At 36.0% G+C, this 19,123-nt stretch overlaps 1 protein-coding gene across 3 annotated transcripts in view; it reads left to right on the top strand.

Annotated features, from left to right (window-relative positions):
- LOC131677584 (protein Skeletor, isoforms B/C) overlaps positions 1-19,123 on the top strand; it is a 197,695-nt gene that overhangs the window by 53,053 nt on the left and 125,519 nt on the right. The window contains exon 1 of one of the 3 annotated variants that reach the window (XM_058957474.1): positions 14,059-15,505. The exons of 1 other annotated variant lie outside the window; for it this stretch is intronic. In XM_058957474.1, coding sequence (XP_058813457.1) covers positions 15,307-15,505 — 199 coding nt within the window. In that variant the 5' untranslated portion in view covers positions 14,059-15,306. Of the gene's footprint in view, positions 1-14,058; positions 15,506-19,123 lie in introns of those variants that run through there. One more of the 3 variants, XM_058957473.1, reaches the window with a different exon arrangement.

The following is a 19,123-nucleotide window of genomic DNA, read 5'->3' on the forward strand; positions in this document are numbered from 1 at the left end:
TTACACTAATGTCATGTAATTCTCTCAGCAAATGCTGAACCGATTTTAATGAAACTAGTTTCAAATGAAAGATCTAACGTAATAATTTAACACTATTATTTTTGTTTTTCGATATGTTGTTTACTTTCTGAAGTGATATTTTTTTTAAAAACGCAACATGTTTTAAGCAAATAATTTTCGAACAAAGCGATCACGTCGCGCAAAACATAGAATGCTTATAAATACCTACCTTTCAAACAAGCTATAAATACAAAAATGAGACCGTTACATACTAAGTATTACTTTACTGGTACTTCAGGGGCAAAACTATACCGATTTTAAATATCGGGGTAAAGAAACACATCTACGTGATTCAAGAAATTGGATGCTGAAAACAGTTTGTGAATTACCTCAATAATAAATAAACTATTTCTCAAAAATTAATATGTAAGTTTACTTCAAAGACAAAACAATGCGTGAGTTGACTTCATAGTGAACTTTTTTTCTAGAGTTCATATATTTATCCCTTGGATTCGGGGCCGGCGTCACACTTTTGGCCTGAGTGGGTAGTATGCATACAGTGAGGGTAAGAAAATAGGAATTTGTCTCATTTTCGCAATACACACGCTTGAATTACATTTACATTAAGTACCTTGCTGTGTGTTTGTGCAAATGGAATCATCTTACGTCGATATTTTCAAATGTGTGCCCGAGATACATACGTGGGAGACTTCAAATTTATGAAAGGGTCCAAAATTTCGAGTGGGTAATTACCCACTCGGTTATTTTCGAGTGGGTAGTACTACCCATACTACCCACGGTATCCGCCGGCTCTGGTTGGATTAGGCATTGCGTTCAACCGTGAGGAAGATGATGAAGGGTATATTAAGTCACAGATCATCAAGTAATCTACCTAGTAGTAAGATATTCTCAGAAAAATATTTAACTTAACTGGGTAATAAGGATGTTTGAATAAGAACATTTTTAAAAGAGACTTTCCACGTGCGTTATTTAAACTCTTCGTATCTCTATTGAATTTTGAATAAAAAATGCTCAAATATGTCACGTGAAAAGTAAGAACGCCTTTTTCATGATGATATTATTGCAAATATATAGGGGTGAGCGGGGCTGGTTGGCCGAAGGGGCAGGCTGACCGAGTGCCTTTTATGAAAAGTCTATTACGCGCAGTAGCGACATCTATAGTGATTTTGGTGGGGTATTAGGTCACCTACGTACCGACGTAATTTCAGGTGTTTCGGTGGTGTCGTTTGTACAGGAGCACGTTTATTCTTTTTTCGGCACTGGTGAGTAAATTTCTGTTTCTGAAAAATAATATGTGTAACGCAAATCAATTTACATCCGATTTCCAATAACTTGGTACTGCTGGAAAGGATATTCAAAACCCAACAAAATGGTATAACGGTTACCAGTGTAACCTTATATTTGTTTGTGTAAATCGTGATTGTTCTCGAAAATAAACATAGGGGTAGGTTGGCCGAGTTGTACATTTAGTGTAGAGTAATGTGCATTTTGATATTTGTGAAATGCCATCCTTTTTCAAAGCAAAATTTGATATTAGGCTAATATTGATGATTATAAGGAAAAATATACACGAGAAATTAGTAATCAAAATAATTTAAAATTGTTACCAAATAGAAATAAGAGATTAGAATCATTGAAAGTCGGGAATTGTTTATAAAAAAGTTGATTCCGATATTTTATGAAGTAAATGCCAAGCTGGTTTGAGAGTCTTTGGCGTGGACCCCTTCAATCCTGAAATTTTTCCTCCTGAGGAGTTTCTGGTAGGATTTGTCACAGATCGACCCAACCCCGAACAAAACTCGTCCATTAGCTTAGAATCTGTAGCAGATGTCAGCCTCTCTGAAGACGTCAGACCTCTTCCCAAGATGAGTACACAATCTGATTTGAAGAAGTGGCAAGGTCGTAAACGCCGATGGACTCAAATTTTGACCGATTCCCCAATAAAAGCTGTATTGGAGGAGCAGAAAAATGAAATCAAACGTAACCGTACGCTGGCGGATGAAAAAATCAGCGAGAGCTGGTAAAGTAAGTTCACTAAAGCTGCCAAAACTAAGACCAAATAGGTTAAAAAGACTAAAAAGTGAAGAGTGGATTTTATTTTCCTTACTTATATACGAAATACTGATGTTTATTTTTAATTAAAAGTTTTCCACTGAAACATTTGACGTGTTTAACTTATTTTACCAAACTCGGGCAACCTACCCCAGCCATGGGGTTGGTTGGCCGATTTTTCTTTCCGCATTTGTTTGTTAATAACTTTTTCCCTGATTTTTTTCATGAATGAAAAAAATTACATATGTGTTCAAGGGTTGTATCTTCATGACAGCACAAACCAGTTTTCAAAAAGTCTAACCAGTACACAAATTCTGAAAGTAAAACTCGGCCAACCAGCCCCGGTCTCCCCTACTCATTGTATTGGTATGAAATATTATGAAGAATGACGGATCAAAGCCGAAAAAAATCTACGAAATAGATCAGGGAAATTAGTCTTCCTAAGACCCCACTCTCGATGGTGGATGCAAGTACAATGTTTCTTCTAACTTATGATTGTCCATTTTTGCTCTGTACTGAGTACAATTCAATTGATGTTTCAATGGCAGACACAATTCGTAGAGGGGCGTTGGATAATTCAGTACACGTTTCGTTTGAGTTCTCCGTAGTGTCTAAGCAAATTAGCGAAGATTATAATTAGAGTTTATGCATTGGACAGATAGTTCTTACTACATTTTTGCCATACACATTACTGTGTAGCAACAAATGAACCCGAAGGTACCCTTTTCATGACCTATGTGACCAGAAACATATTTATTCGCAGAAAATTAAGACTTGTAATTTCAAGCAAGTTTTCATGTCCAGCTGCACTTTCAATGGCTACTTGCGTTTCCAACAATTTCAATACTTATCCTGACAGTTTTTCATAATATTGGTTTGCATAATACCCATTTATCCATATTTCCGGAACGAGAATTCCGAATTAAGCAATATGCACGCTATAAGGATGACTGAAAAGATACTGAATTATAATCAACTGAATGCACGGCTTTTGTGTTATCGACATAGCCTAGAAACTTTACACTATTTACTTTAACGCAAATAAAAACTTTGAAATATCTACCTGTCCCATTCACGAATCACATTTTACCTCTGTCGCTCTCTGTTTAAGAGGTTTGAAAGCGCATGTCGTCGCTGTTGTGCTATCTTAAGACAAACGTGGGGTGAACTGAGTTAGATATGCCCCGTTACTGAATTTTAAAATATCTGCAATGTGGCGTTTTCAGAATTTTTAAATTCTGCTGGGTTACTGAGATACAGCGAATCACGATTATGACAAACGCCAATTTCTCGAGTGAGTGCAAATCAATCAACTTTTCCTACCATAGTTTTTTTTCCTGCGAATTGTTGGCTTGTGTTTACAAGATTATTGAACAAATTTCCTTTTTAGGTTTCCACTAGTTTTGGAAAGTATGCCGAAATGTAATGATGGATTATGCAAGAAGAATATTTGTTCGTCCATTCGCCTGCCAACAATAATATTGTTTGATACATATTGTCTCTAAATTGTTGATGAAACCAACTTTTATTTATTGATTTTCTCGAATAAACGAAGAAAATTGTGAAAAGTTTGTATTCCAGTTCCATCATTTTGTAACCTGATATTGCTGCTACCGCATGAAAAATTATAATATTAGGCATAGTGATCTATAACGCATAATATTACGAATCAATTATGATTTTTTTTATATGAACTCTTCTGTGCACATTTGTGACACCTCGTACATATTTTATCATCAATACACGCTTATGACACGTATGCGAGCGACTTTTGTTAATATTTTAAGCAAAAACTGTCAATATAGTCAACCGATCTTCGCATAAATCGAGAGATTACTACAGATAAGATAGAAGCATCGATTGCCTTTTCCAAAAAGATATTCAAACTCAATCTTTAAAAATCGTTTTTTTTTTCGAAAAGTGCTAAATGGTGCTTGTTAAACAAATTTGACAGTCTCCGTCGTGCCAAAAAGTCTCACGGTGTTCCTAAAACCGTTATTAACTAAAAAAAATGACCATAAATTTGGCATACGGCATTCGAAAGATACAGTATCCAAGCATCTTCTCAGTGAATTTCAAAATGATCCATCGAGGGATTCGAGAGATATGGCGATTTGAAGTTTTATGATACGTTTCATAAGGCTACCAGCAAACACCCACGGGTTTGGTCCAATCTCTATAAACAAAAAAATATTTGTCTACTTATTTAGTACATGGCATTCAAAAGATATAGTAATCAAGTATATCCCTTGTAAGTTTGAAAATATTTCATTGACGGAATCGAAAGTTATAACGGTTTGGATGTGGTATACGGTCATAAATGGGTTTTCTACCAGACTTCAAGCGTGAATCCATGTTTGTCCATTGACTATTTAGATCGTTTATAGTGTCGCGATTTTTAAAGGAAACCCTTACCATTTTATTACATACATATAATGTACAAATGGTTTTATTAATATGGTGCACTGAAAAAATATGAAAATAGGGTTGTCTACCAAACCTTAAATATAATGTGTAATTTAAAAAAATAGATGAAAGTTGGAATGTTTACTTCAAAAGGCCATATCTCAATGGTATGTTGACTGATTCTAATTATTTTTTCATTATTGAACAGGTAGACGTTTCATCGTTAATTTTCATCAAGAAGAATATAAAATAGAGTTGTCTACATAAATAAATAGACAATATAATTGGTCTCAATTATATGTATTATAAATATTTAGTGATTATTTTTGTATTAAAAATAGCGGCCTATCAATTTTTATATACTAGTTGATTGCAATTGCTGTTTACTACAAATTATGGATATATGAAATGTTAAAACTAACACAGTCGTGATTCACTGGTCGCTCAATTTTTAACTGGAGCCGCTTTTTAGTTGGACCTCCGCTAGTTGGTCCATTGTCGACGACTCATGTTAAATTCAATTCGACAATAAAACTGACAATAGTTGTACTTGTACTAATAACATCCCCTTTGATCCCCCTACTAATAACATCCCCCAGTTTTAACATCTGTCAACCCAACCAGCGAATCACGATTGTACAAAATTTCCAACAAAAACCGTATCATAACATAGATTGATCTCAATCAGCAAATACCTTCATATTTTTGAATATATGTATTGAATTTATGGTTTTATTTTTCCATGATTTGTAGTTTGCGTTCGTTGCATTCAACTAATGTATAGAAATTGATAGGTCGTCGTTTTGAATATAAAGATATTTGATAATACATATAGTTGAGAATAATTAAGTTGTCTATTGTTTGAAGTAGCCAACTCTATTTTATATTCTTCTTGATGAAAATTAACGATGAAACGTCTACCTGTTCAATAATGAAAAAATAATTAGAATCAGTCAACATACCATTGAGATATGGCCTTTTGAAGTAAACATTCCAACTTTCATCTATTTTTTTTTAAATTACACATTATATTTAAGGTTTGGTAGACAACCCTATTTTCATATTTTTTCAGTGCACCATATTAATAAAACCATTTGTACATTATATGTATGTAATAAAATGGTAAGGGTTTCCTTTAAAAATCGCGACACGTATAAACGATCTAAATAGTCAATGGACAAACATGGATTCACGCTTGAAGTCTTGTAGAAAACCCATCTATGACCGCATACCACATCCAAACCGTTATAACTTTCGATTCCGTCAATAAAATATTTCCAAACTTGTAGGGGATATACTTGATTACTATATCTTTTAAATGCCATGTACTAAATAAGTAGACAAATATTTTATTGTTCATAGAGATTGGACCAAACCCGTGGGTGTTTGCTGGTAGCCTTATGAAACGTATCATAAAACTTCAAATCGCCATATCTCTCGAATCCCTCGATGGATCATTTTGAAATTCACTGAGAAGATGCTTGGATACTGTATCTGTCGAATGCCGTATGCCAAATTTATGGTCATTTTTTTTAGTTAATAACGGTTTTAGGAACATCGTGGTCTAGTTATTGGAGACGCTTCGTTGATGGCTCGTCAAGAGAAACATCAATGAGTACTCTTTGGAACACAGCCAGAAGAATGAGGAATCGAAACGTAACTAATGAAAGCGAAGATTTTTCGAATCGCTGGATATTTAATTTTGCCAAGAAAGTTTGTCCAGATTATGCTCCTGCGCAGAAAATCATGCTCCCACAAGTAACCATTCCATAGATTCGCCTTTGACAATGATGGAATTGTCAATTGCACTCTTCTCATGCAACAATAATGCTCCGGGTCCAGACAGAATTAAACTTAACTTGGTGAAGAATCTGCCTGACCTAGCAAAAAGACGCTTGTTGAATGTATTCAATAAGCTTCTTGAGTAGAACATTGTCCCGCACGACTGGAGACAAGTGAGAGTTATCGCCATTCCAAAACCGGGAAAACCAGCCTCCGACCATAACTCGTATCGACCGATTGCAATGCTATCCTGCATCAGGAAATTGTTGGAAAAAATTATCCTACGACGTCTCGACAATTGGGTTGAGGCGAACGGCTTGCTATCAGATACCCAGTTTGGTTTTCGGAGGGGAAATGGAACGAATGATTGTCTGGCGCTACTTTCGTCAGAAATCCAACTAGCTTACGCAAAAAAAGAACAAATGGCATCTGTGTTCTTAGACATAAAAGGAGCATTCGACTCTGTTTCCATTGATGTTCTCTCAGAGAAACTACATTAATGTGGTCTTTCACCAATATTAAATAAATATTTATACAACTTATTGTCAGAAAAGCACATGCATTTTTCATATGGCGATTTGGCAACATTCAGAATAAGTTACATGGGCCTCCCACAAGGTTCTTGTTTAAGCTCCCTTCTCTACAATTTTTACTTGAATGACATTGATAATTGTATTGTCAGCCCATGCACTCTAAGGCAACTTGCAGATGATGGCGTGGTTTCTGTTACAGGACCAAAAGCCATAAATTTACAACAACCACTGCAAGATAGTTTGGATAATTTATCAAGTTGGGATTTGAAGCTAGGCATCGATTTCTCTACGGAGAAAACAGAGTTGGTTGTTTTTTCAAGGAAGCGTGATCCAGCTCAGCTTCAGCTTCAGTTGGTTGGTAGAACGATAGCCCAAGTCATGACCTTTAAATATCTCGGAATTTGGTTCGATTCTAAAGGTACATGGGGAGGTCACATTAGGTATCTGATAAAGAAGTTCCAACAAAGGATAAATTTTCTCCGAACAATAGCCGGATCTTGGTGGGGTGCTCATCCAAGTGACGTGATAAGATTGTATCAAACAACGATACTTTCAGTAATGGAATATGGATGCTTCTGTTTCCGTTCAGCTGCAAACACTCACATTATTAAATTGGAACGAATACAGTATCGTTGTTTACGAATCGCCTTAGGTTCCATGCAATCGACACATACGATGAGTCTTGAAGTACTAGCGGGAGTTCTTCCCCTAAAAGATCGATTCTGGGATCTCTCCTCTCGTTTACTTATACGATGTGAGGTTATGAATCCATTGGTAATTGAAAATTTTGAAAGACTTGTCGAGCTTCAATCCCAAACCAGATTCATGACAGTGTACTTCAATCACATGTCACAAGAAATAACGCCTTCTAGTTATGTTATGACATGTGTTAATATACTAGATACTCCCGATTCCACTATTCCATTATTCGACATGTCCATGCAAGAGGAAATTCGTGGAATCCCGGATCACCTGCGCTCTCTGGAGATCCCTAAAATATTCATAAGTAAATACCAACACATTGACTGCCATAAAATGTTCTACACTGATGGGTCACGAATCAATGAGGCCACTGGCTTCGGTATTTTCAACATTAACACCTCGATCTCTTTCAAGCTTGCAGAATCTGCCTCTGTTTACACAGCCGAACTAGCAGCAGTTCACTATAGTCTGGAAATCATTGATACTTTACTTCCTCGCCACTATTTCATCCTCACAGATAGCCTCAGCACAATTAAGGCACTACGCTCTTTAAAGCTTGATAATCATGCTCCGTTCTTTTTGAAGAAGATACGAGAATACTTAACTAAATTAACAAATAAATCTTATCAAATTACCTTAGTGTGGATTCCCGCTCATTGCTCCATACCGGGTAATGACAGAGCTGATAATTTAGCCAAAATAGGGGCACTGGACGGTGACATCTATGAAAGACCTATTGCCTTCAATGAATTTTAAAGCGCTTCTCGTCAGAGGACGCTTACTAGTTGGCAAACATCATGGGACAATGGTGATCTGGGACGGTGGTTGCACTCAATTATCCCTAAAGTATCAACGAAGGCATGGTTCAAAGGGTTGGATGTAAGTCGAAACTTCATTCGTGTGATGTCTAGGCTCATGTCCAACCATTATACGTTGAATGCGCATCTCCGCCGTATTGGGATCGCAGAAGATAATCAATGTGCTTGCGGAGAGGGTTACGAAGACATTGAACATGTTGTTTGGTCTTGCACTGAATATCGTGAAACCAGATCCCAATTAATAGACTCCTTACGAGCCAGAAGAAAACCATCCTATGTTCCTGTTCGTGATATCCTCGCTTTACGAGATCTTACATACATGGGCCATATTTAAATAACTATCCCCACAACGTTTCTAGTTTTTTCCCCTTACCACCCACAAACAATTTAGATTACTTCGCAGTTAGTTAAGTTAGATAAAACGATATAAATAAAGAAAAAAATTAAAGGGTTGTGTACAGAACACGACCACGGTGACATTAAAAATGTAGCTTTTTTCAAGAGCGTGCAAATGAATTTTATCTATCACACATATCGACTCACGTTCTTCCTCACTTGCCTGTTTTCATATGTTACAATTTGCTATATACCCTCTCCATTAAAACAAAATTTATTGAAGGTCATTTAACGGTAATCTATTATTACAATTAATCAAGTATCTCAATAGGTGATTGGCGTTATTTGGTTGAGCCATCTAGTAAAAATAGGCTAGTCTGTCCAGAAAATATATTCAAAAGAAAAGTTCCATATTGAGAACTGTGATGAGGAAGCCCACGCCCGCCAACGGAAATATACAGATTCTCCATGAAATATGAAATTTCATTTTCCATTTAAATTTTCAATAATGTACTAATGAACTTAAGTAAACAATCTTAAGGTTAAGTATTTCTTGATCGATTAGTGATTGAACAAATGAAATTATTTGATAAATTACATTGTTATACAACGTTCGCACTACCAGTTAAAACGGGTTTTTATGCTATCTTGGTGACATTTTTCTTGTTGCTAATTATTAAAACGTGTTATAACTCTGTAGTGTAAACATTGTATTATTAAACCAATTCTGCAGCGTTTTATGTTATATAGGTTTTTATGTGGTAATAGGACTGACATAATTATATCTTCAGTACAGCGGTTTGTTTCATAATTTAAAACAGATTCATTTTAAAAATTAAATTGGTATACCTAACCCTTCTATTTGTTGTATACTTTAAAACGCGATTAGAACTGTGTTTTAAATACATAGGGCAGGACAGACACTCTGACTGCATAAACTAGGAAAACAATTTTAAGTCCAGTAACGCTTAAGACATGGCTTGAATTTTAATCGAAAAAGAACACCCGCCTAAACTGCTGCTGGGACGGTAAGTTCTGTTTTAAAATTTTTCGTTTTGTGCAGTATGAAACAAAAGTGTTTGAAATTAGAAAACAAAAAGTTCTGCTGGGAATGTGATTGTTTCCGATGCAATTACAGATTTTTTTTACGCGTAAATGAAAACCGCGTAAATTTCAAAAAAACGCGTAAATGAAAACCGCGTAAATTTCAAAATCCGCGTAAAAAATACCGCGCAATAAAAACCGCGCAAAAAACCTGAGTGTACTCTCCTATATAAAATACTACGCTGCTGAACAGTGCAATAACTACAGAAGCACGTTGTCAGATGCCTTACTGATAAAAAAACATATAACCGAAATATGAAACATATGAAAGCCAATAGGCTCTTTACTCTACGCAGCTACAAAGCGCCGTAAACATGGATTAACAAGTTATAACGCACACGCATGCATAAAATAAATATTTTTTTTCAACGCAACACTCTCAAGCAGCACACATAAGTCGCATCCTGCCGTATTGAATTAAATCCAAACCACCCCACCCACCCACTTTGCAAATCATTCTGTGACACCGTGCTGGTACCCGAAAAATCCGCACACGGCCACCGCTGCCGAAAATGCATAGCGTCTACCGCTTAGTGCAGTGTCCAGACGCTCAGGCCATGATCTTACCCGTTCGACATAAGAACAAAAACTGATTCAAACGTTTACGCGTCACCTCTATTTATAAACTAACCGTATATGGTTTAGTCACTTAGGTGCGAGTGTGTGTAAATGCCAACGTTGCCGAAAATCGATAGCGCTTATTGCATTGCCCGGAGACGATGTTGCTCGTATGGGATATTAGCAACAACTGATTTAAACGGACATGCGTCACTTCTATTTATGACTTTTCGTGTTTGATTGAGCTACTAAGGTGCCCTCTAACGACGGCTGTGTCTGAGAAATCTGCCTCACGAATGGTAATTTTCCCATTTTTCGTGAACTTTTTAATTTTACCAATTTCCAAAAGTCTACTTTTATTGGGGAGATATTAAATTATTACCAATATTTAAGTTAGGTGTTTCTGAATCGATTGGTGTATGAATGATTAAAATCCATCTAGTAATATCGGAGTTATAAGCGTGCAAACCTTACATAGTTTCGTTACATGGGAGATAGTTTAGATTTTAGAATGACACCTAGCCCCAGATAGTGGAGTAAGACATTTTTAATGTCAAAAAAACAATGATTACAGAAAAACTATCAATAGGTTTACAATGAAATTCAAGAAAATAGAGTATAAATAAAAATATTCAAAATGATGATTATCCTCAGTGTTATCATTAGAAAGTGAATTTTTATTATAACTTGATAGTCTTAAGAACTTTTGTAACATGTTATGTAAAAAAAAACCCCGGCGTAAAAAAGCTTTTGCAAATGCCGTGTCAAATAAACGTTTTATGAGAAAAAAATGGCGCTTGTCATAAGATAGCACAACAGCGACGATCTATTTACTATTTAGTAGCACACTTTTTGCAGGAAAGTACAGCGATAAAGTAGGAAAGATTCAAAATGTAAGAAAATGGAAAAAAATATTAGAACGAGCTCACCGGCAATAAATACGAGGTCCAATACAATCCTACTTCAATGCGGCATGCACTTTCCTGGTTGTAGATTCCTCCTCCAGTAATCGTAATATCTGCCAAAATAATGCTATGTTGTTGTTCCTTGGACAACTTTTCCTTAACGCAAATGTTGATTTGAAAGCGCCTGCCACTTTTTTTTCGACTTCCCTATAATTCCTGTACTCGATCTTCTCGGCGAAACACGACTTCGGTAGGAACCTGCATTCGGCGATCACGTTTCAATGTCGGTGATATAGGGATAGCAAAATATCTACAAATTGGGTGTTTCCTAATACGACGTATATGAACTAAATACGTCATTTCCGGTTAAGTTTTCAAGCAAATCACTGGCTTCAAACTACACTAGATAGTTGTAGAACTTCTTGCATTTTTCGAAAATTGACGGGAGTTAACTTTTTCATACGGCGCCTACGGCTATTACGTTTCGAATATGATTCAATAGTGATATGTGCAAGAGATGTCTCATCTTATTGCTAAGTGGATTTAGTTGGTTTTTTGTAGGTATTGTATTTTCTGCGTCTTCTGAAACTCGCGCCTGATTTCTTGAAAAATCGGCAATGTTCCGGATTTTCAAAGCCCCATATATTCGGCGACAGTTGCGTGCAGTGAATACAGTGGCGGATCCAGGGGGGAGGGTCCTGGGGGTCCGGACCCCCTCCGAAATTTTTAAACTTGCTGAGAAATTTTAAAACAATTTCTATTTTATTTCGTTCTAAACTTAAAATCATTCCAAATAAGATTCGACCACCAAAACTGATTTTAATTAAATGAGGTTATTACATATTACGTACTGTACAATGAGCATTTCATAATCGAAATCTCGGACTCCCTCCGAAATTTTTTTCTGGATCCGCCCCTGAGTGAATACATTCAATTGCGTTTTGATTGTTGGAGTTTTTCTCAAATTTGGTGTGTATTCTTTATAATTTTGCTACGGCTTCTGAATTGGCCCTGTGAGATAAGCCCTTGATGGAAAACTGTGCGGTGAACAAGTTTGATTGCGTTTTGATTGTCAGAGTTTTTCACAACTTTCGCTAAATAGCTCTCTGTATTTTTGCTACGGTTTCTCAATTGGGCCTTCGATTTGATGAAAACCGGTCATGTTCCGGAACTTAAAACCCTATATCTCCGGCCAAATTCGCGTAAGGTGAGGAAATTTAATTGCGTCTTGTTTGTTCGAGTTCTTCACAACTTTGAAGTTTGTAGTTTCGCTACAGCTTCTGAATTAGGCCTCTGATTCGATGAAAACCGGTAATGCTCCAGATTTTCAAAGCCCAATATCTACGACCACAGTCGTGTGCGGTGAACAAATGTGATTGCATTTTGTTTCCTATAAAAACCCGCAACTTTTGGTGTTTATATTGATATACTTTTTCAGCGGCTTTCAATTATATATTCTTTTTTCGTTGGATAAGTGGGTACTGAATGCAAAATTAACGGTATCTTATCTGTCATATCGTTCGGTTTCTGTGAGAGATGGTTAAGTGGAACATTATGTTAAAAAATGCAAATCAATAAATAACAAAGAGAAGAACAGAATATTCTCCAATAATTGAATGTATGTATAAACGATGCAAACTTCTGCGTTTTTTGAATGCTATGTGGCTGTCAGATCTGATGTTATTGAATGTCTTTCTAGATTTAAAGCAACCCGATGGCATGAAATAGCTGTCGAAAGTTTTTTCGAAGAATTTAAAAAAAACGAATCTGCTTCTCCTTAATGTAATTTTTTTTACAAACCCCCAATTCATCATTCAGGACTGGTATAGTGTAGCTGGTAAATCGATTGTCTTGAAAGCAGTTCACCTGAGTTCTAACCCTTCACATAGGGTTAGCAATTTTTCAAACCAGAAAAAGAGGCCCTAAGGTAAAAACCTCTATTATAAAAAAATCATCTGAGATGCAAAAACATTTCTGTAATAATGTTCTCTGTAATTATTGTTCTCCTAAGCGAACCTAACAACTTTTCTAGACAATTATTTAAGGTTGGTCGAACCACTTAGTTTTAAGTTAGTTCTTGGATGACTTGTTCCGAAATTTTTAATGTTTAGTTTTTGGAGCTAAAATAAATTAAATTTTTGCTGGGACTTTTTAGCTGAGAACATAGGTTCGAAAGCTGTTTTATGTTGGTGCTTCAGGTTTGTAAAGTGGAATGATATTTATTGAAGATGTTTTAAATTATAATATTTTCGAAATATCAACGGTTTACCCAACCACTTTGTACATGATTTAAAAATTAAACTGAATACATGACTAGTAGGTAGTACCATTCAGAAAACTTTCATCAATCTACAAAAAACTGTTTAGTGTAAAAATATTATTTGGAAGTGCCATTAGTGCGCTTCCACCTGCACACCTTACGCTTCTTCCTAAGATAAACTAAGCTGGATAATTTATCACAAATAATACAAAAACTCTTAATTTGCCTCACCGTCATAATACAACCACCGTTGTACACCGTCACCAATACCACATTGACTTCGAGTGAGAGGGAAAGCATTCCATCACACCACACGTTCTGGTTCCATCCAAACACCGGCTCTGCGCCACCCTCCCGGTAACCGCGCATCGATGGTGTTCGCCATACCACCCCACATTCAAACCATTCCGAGAGGGCTTCCAATCCCCTTCCCGGATGCCACCGCAGCACCGTGTGGTACCAGTACCGAGGCACTGATGATTGTGGCTTTTGGTCTTGTGGGAACGGGCACCGTGAGCAACAGCTCTCGGACGTTTCGCTCTCAATCGACTCGCGCGCCAACTCCAGTTGGGGCTTTGCGGGAGCGTACGCACAACTTCAAACCGCGACCGACCATCAGTCCGAGACGAGAATCCCTGGCGATAACATTCGAAACCAGCCACTGCCCACGTCGTGGAGGTAGTGCGTTTGGGGGCAAAAACGCAGCAGTAGTTTCAAGTACCTGTACACCAACCCTGAAGAAATAGAAAATTGCAGTACAGACAGGTGGCACGGCATTCGTAGACTTTTCCTAGAAAACGAAGCACTGGGGCGATCGCTTTGGATCGACAGATACCTTGGCAGGATATTCTTCCGGATTCGGTTATGCTGATTTCTTTGGAATGTAAACGCACATACTACAACAACACATCAAACTATTCAACAATTTGGTGAATTTATTACTAGTGATATTGTTTTTTATTATGCATCTCTGCACTATTGTGCAGTCAAGAGTGAAACAGTTGTAGCTTTTTTCGACTTATCTGTACTAGTATCTTCGCAGTGTACAGTATTGGAGCCAAGTAAAGTTCCGGCGAATTACTAAATCAGAAAACGGTTAATGTAAAAATTTGAATCAGCAAAAACTGGGCGCGGCGTTGCACATCCTGGCGTGAAGAAGGATTTTTTTTGCTGAAAAAATGATTTAACCTTGGGAAGAATCTAACGCAAATTAGCAAAATGGTAGACGCCATGAGTTTAACTGTAACTTGAAGAAGATCAATCAAAAATGTGAAAGTGCAATAAAAGAAATCGTTTTCCTTTTGTTTCATTTATTTTTCCATCGTCGTCTCTTTGGATGCACACCCACTGGATACACAACTAAAGCCAAGTGAAATTTACACGACTGTCTATTGAAAGTTAGTAAAAATCTGTGATATCTCTATGAAAACGTGTGACAATAATTAAAAGTGTAACATATAGTATTTTAAATGTGAGCATATAAAGTAGCTAGTTTATAGTAAACAACCAATCAAGCGAAAATTATCGAAGAAAAGAAGTTCAATTACAGTGTGTCCCCAGACAGGTGCGATTGGAAAATTATCTAAACGGAAAACAATTCCAAATTTTTGGTCCTCGCTGACACGAACGTGAATGACCGCCATTTTGAAAGCATAAGGGTTATTCTCGAGTCACCAGTCATTCTCTCTCTCTCTCTGGCTCCCAGTGGGAACCTCTGACGCCCCTCCGAGTGGCAACCGGGAGCTGAGCGGAGAAAGTAATCCAGCCAGCCAGCCAGCCCAACCAAACCAACCGACAAAACATCCTGCCAGCCATCATCGGCCGCCATCATGCTTTCCCCCATCACCGAGGGTGGAAGGACACACGGCCACAGCAGAACAAACCACCGATCGGCCCCACCGCCGGCGGTATACGACGCGTGCCCCCGGCCACAACGAAATGATTTTTGTTCTACGGCTACTGCTGCAACCAAAGCCAGGGATATCGTCCTAGTAGGACTAGCACTGGCACTCCTACTAGCCGCGCATGGTGAGTACAAGTGTTGTTTGTTCAGTCTGCTTGTTTGTTTCAACTTTCGGAATTGGATACTGTTTCGTCGAACGACGAACAAACGCCGGCAAGGAATGGTAAAAAAAAAGTAGCGGTGTTTTTACTGTTGAAGTGCAGTGCGGGCTCAAATGTATATTTTTTTCAAATAATCGATCGAATCCTAACTAACAGCAATGCAATTCATGACATTAGAATATAAAAAGTGATGGACATGATTGGAAGCGCTTGAACAAGGATAGGACAGCCTTGATTAATATTAAGATAATGTTATATTCTTAATTTATTCTTAGTACCTTAAATAATTTGGTTGGTATATTAATCATGTTGAAACCGCCATTCCAAATCACTAATGTGTCTATGAGACGCGAACATGTTTTTTTCCCAGCATCAAGAAAATCGTCTTTGCTTATTAGCATACAATACCGCAATTCATGTGCTATTCAATGTAGCTTCTAACTGCTCTCAGTCATTAAAATTCTGCGCTAACCGACAACCCTCAGAGTCACAAAGTCCAAAAGAATAATGCCGACGCCCTTCCTAGAACGCTGTTCACAGACAATTCGTTTTTCGCATGGCTATCATTCATGCTGGGGGACAATTATAAAATTTTTATTTTTACCTTGACTATTTTGATCCGCCTATCGAAGTCTAGCCTTTTTTGACTTCACCCGCTATACCGGTAACAATTAGTGCTTCCAATCAACTTTGGTATTATAAGAATTAGGCCAAAGTTAATCCGGATACCATTATATTGTTAAACTTCTAATCATTAAAATACACACAAAAAACTAAATTCCAGGGCCTTGAAACTAATCATAATCTCAAGCTTTCAAAACATTTTGAACTAACCATCGAAAACTTAGATGCCAGTGACATGGTTGAAAATATTTGGAAATAAATCATTATTCTAAAGTTTGAAAAATTTTATTGAGTGTGGAACTAGAAAACAGCTCGACACAAAGTTAGTAAAAATGACATTCTGTCCGTTTAGCTGGAAATATTTCATGCATTGAGAAGAATAAGCCTAACCTTCTAATAAAGATGTCAGTGTTAAAATGCCGGAATCTTTCGATTCCTGATCGTTATGATTTATCACCTTTAAATTTGTTGATTTTTTTGCGCTATTGTGCAGTTACCATATTCTTGTATTAAATTTCGAAGTATGTACTACAAACACAAACAAAGTAAAACGATACATTTTTCAATTAATTAATAATGTTGTCAAAGCCACTATTGCTTGTGAACGAACCATAACCCATTTATCAATTTATCAAATTAGGTCCTGGTTTTCCCATTTTCCTTATTTCATTATTTTCTCCAGTTTTAGGACTTTTCAATGTTTTTCAATTAATTGAATTTTTCAATTTTCTTTTCACAGTTATAATTTTATTTTTCAATTTTCTATTATGCTATCCGCCCAACCTTTCTATTGTTTTCTTTTTCAGTCTGCCTATGTTTTCTTTTTCATTATCCATTTTTTTTCCTTGAACTTTCCTTTTTTCGTAGTTCTGATCTCTCTATTTCAAAGTATTTTTCTTTTTTTGCATTTTTATTGGAATTCCGTATTATTTCATTCATTATCGAATTCTGTATTACCTCATTATTGTTATTTTACTGCATTTTTTCCATCCGCAAAATTTTCAATTTTTCCTGTTTTTACGTTATTTTTTTCGCTTATTTCTAATATTCTCCATGTTTACCATTTAATTTGAAAATCATATTACATTTATTTTCTTGCAACCTTTCTCATATTGTATTTTAAATATTAGTTTTCTTTGTTTTGATTAATTTATTTCATGTTTTGGGATTTGTTTGTTTCTCTTTAAGTTTTTCTATTTGTATTATTCCTATTTCCCATTGTTAGTTATTTTGCGAAGAGCTACTTTTCATTTTTAGTTTTCTGTTCGATTTATCTGTTTTCTTGTTTTTGAATTTAAATTATTTCCTTTTCTCGATCTTTATTTAATGATATTTTTATATTTGTTTGCTTATGTTCTATTTGTTTTTACTTTTTTCACATTTTTCATTTTTTCTATTTCTTTATTCAAATTAAAAAAAAGTCTTACTTCTGAATTTCTCCATTTTTATTCATAAGGTAAGGCGGGGCAAATCCGACCTAGTAAATGGTTTTGGCTGTAAAATGCTCATTTTACATCGGATCAATTCGTTTTATATGCCAAATTAAAAGTTAGACTCCTGGGCAACTTTCTATATATATAGCATTATATTTATATCTTGGGAATATATTGAGATACAAATGTTTTACAAAAATGTTCATTCTTGCTGTTTTCAAAATGGTGGGGTAAACTCGACCTCCCATGTTTTTCGTTGGTTTAGTACAGATATTACTCAAATTTCATGGTGTTTCAATGATAAATCAATGAATGTTATGTTATTGAATTGTAACATGAAGAAAATGGAGTTCAATGCCAATCTTGGAATGCTAAAATCACGAGCAGTAGCACGTAACGATATTCCCATTTGCATCGGAGCAATTGCTAGACGAATATTCTAATTATCATGTTTTTGTGTCTTTCGTTTGTAATTATGAACCATTTTGCAAAAAAATAATAAATAATAACAATAAAAATATATTTCAATTTGATAAATAAAAATTTTCTTAGCAAAAAAGAGGTCGGATTTACCCCAATATTTAGAGGTCGGATTTGCTCCACTGCGTCATTTTTCATGACGATGCGATTAAAAAAAAATATGAAAAAGGTTGAACTAAATTCATCTATACCCTTTGTAGGACTTAAATCAAAAAATTTAAATCAACTTACATTTTGTATGCAATCGCTTTAACAATCAGAAATATCCTGTAGTCAATGATGCACAAAAGTCAAATCAAAAGTTGTAAAAACACACTTTTTGTCGTATCTCAATGTAGACTATTAAAATGCTGTCATACCATCATTATGATTATTTTAGATGCTCTACACGACACCATTGATATTAGTTCACGTAGTGCTTCTGATTTTCGGTAACAGAGGGGGGTCGGGTTTACCCAACGGTCGGATTTGCCCCACCTTACCCTACTATTAATACATTTTAGCTATTTATTAAATTTCTCCATTTTTCGAGTTCATTACTGATTTCTTTTTTTTTTCTTGTCCTAATTTAATTTTTTTCAATTTTTGTTTTTATTCTACAATCGCTACACTAATATGACATAAAAGTTCTTGAAAGCCACAAAAAGTTAGGATTTGTGACCGGTAAAGTACCAAAATTTATGTTGCCAGCATTGAATTGAAACTCAGAAGAAATTATCGTTTATTGCTTAAGGGGAGCGTCTGGTGTAAAGTGCTCAAACCAAAAGCTATTTTGATTTACGATTTTGAAGGCAAGGCAACAATGGATCGTTTGTGTAATGCAAAGATTTATTTATACATTCATCGTTCATGAAAAAAATATTTCCAGTCACGCAAAGCCACACATACGAGCATTCCAAGAGCAGACGTCCAACCATTTCCACGTCGAGGAGCACCGCGGCGAACACGATAACTCTCCATAACATTGTCTGACACAGAAAATTCAATAATATTTGTGAAGCTTAGACTTGTGGCTACTCGATGAACCAATGAAAATAGAAAAAAC

The sequence above is a fragment of the Topomyia yanbarensis genome, chromosome 1, assembly GCF_030247195.1.
Source record: "Topomyia yanbarensis strain Yona2022 chromosome 1, ASM3024719v1, whole genome shotgun sequence".
NCBI classification, from domain to species: Eukaryota; Metazoa; Arthropoda; class Insecta; order Diptera; family Culicidae; genus Topomyia; species Topomyia yanbarensis.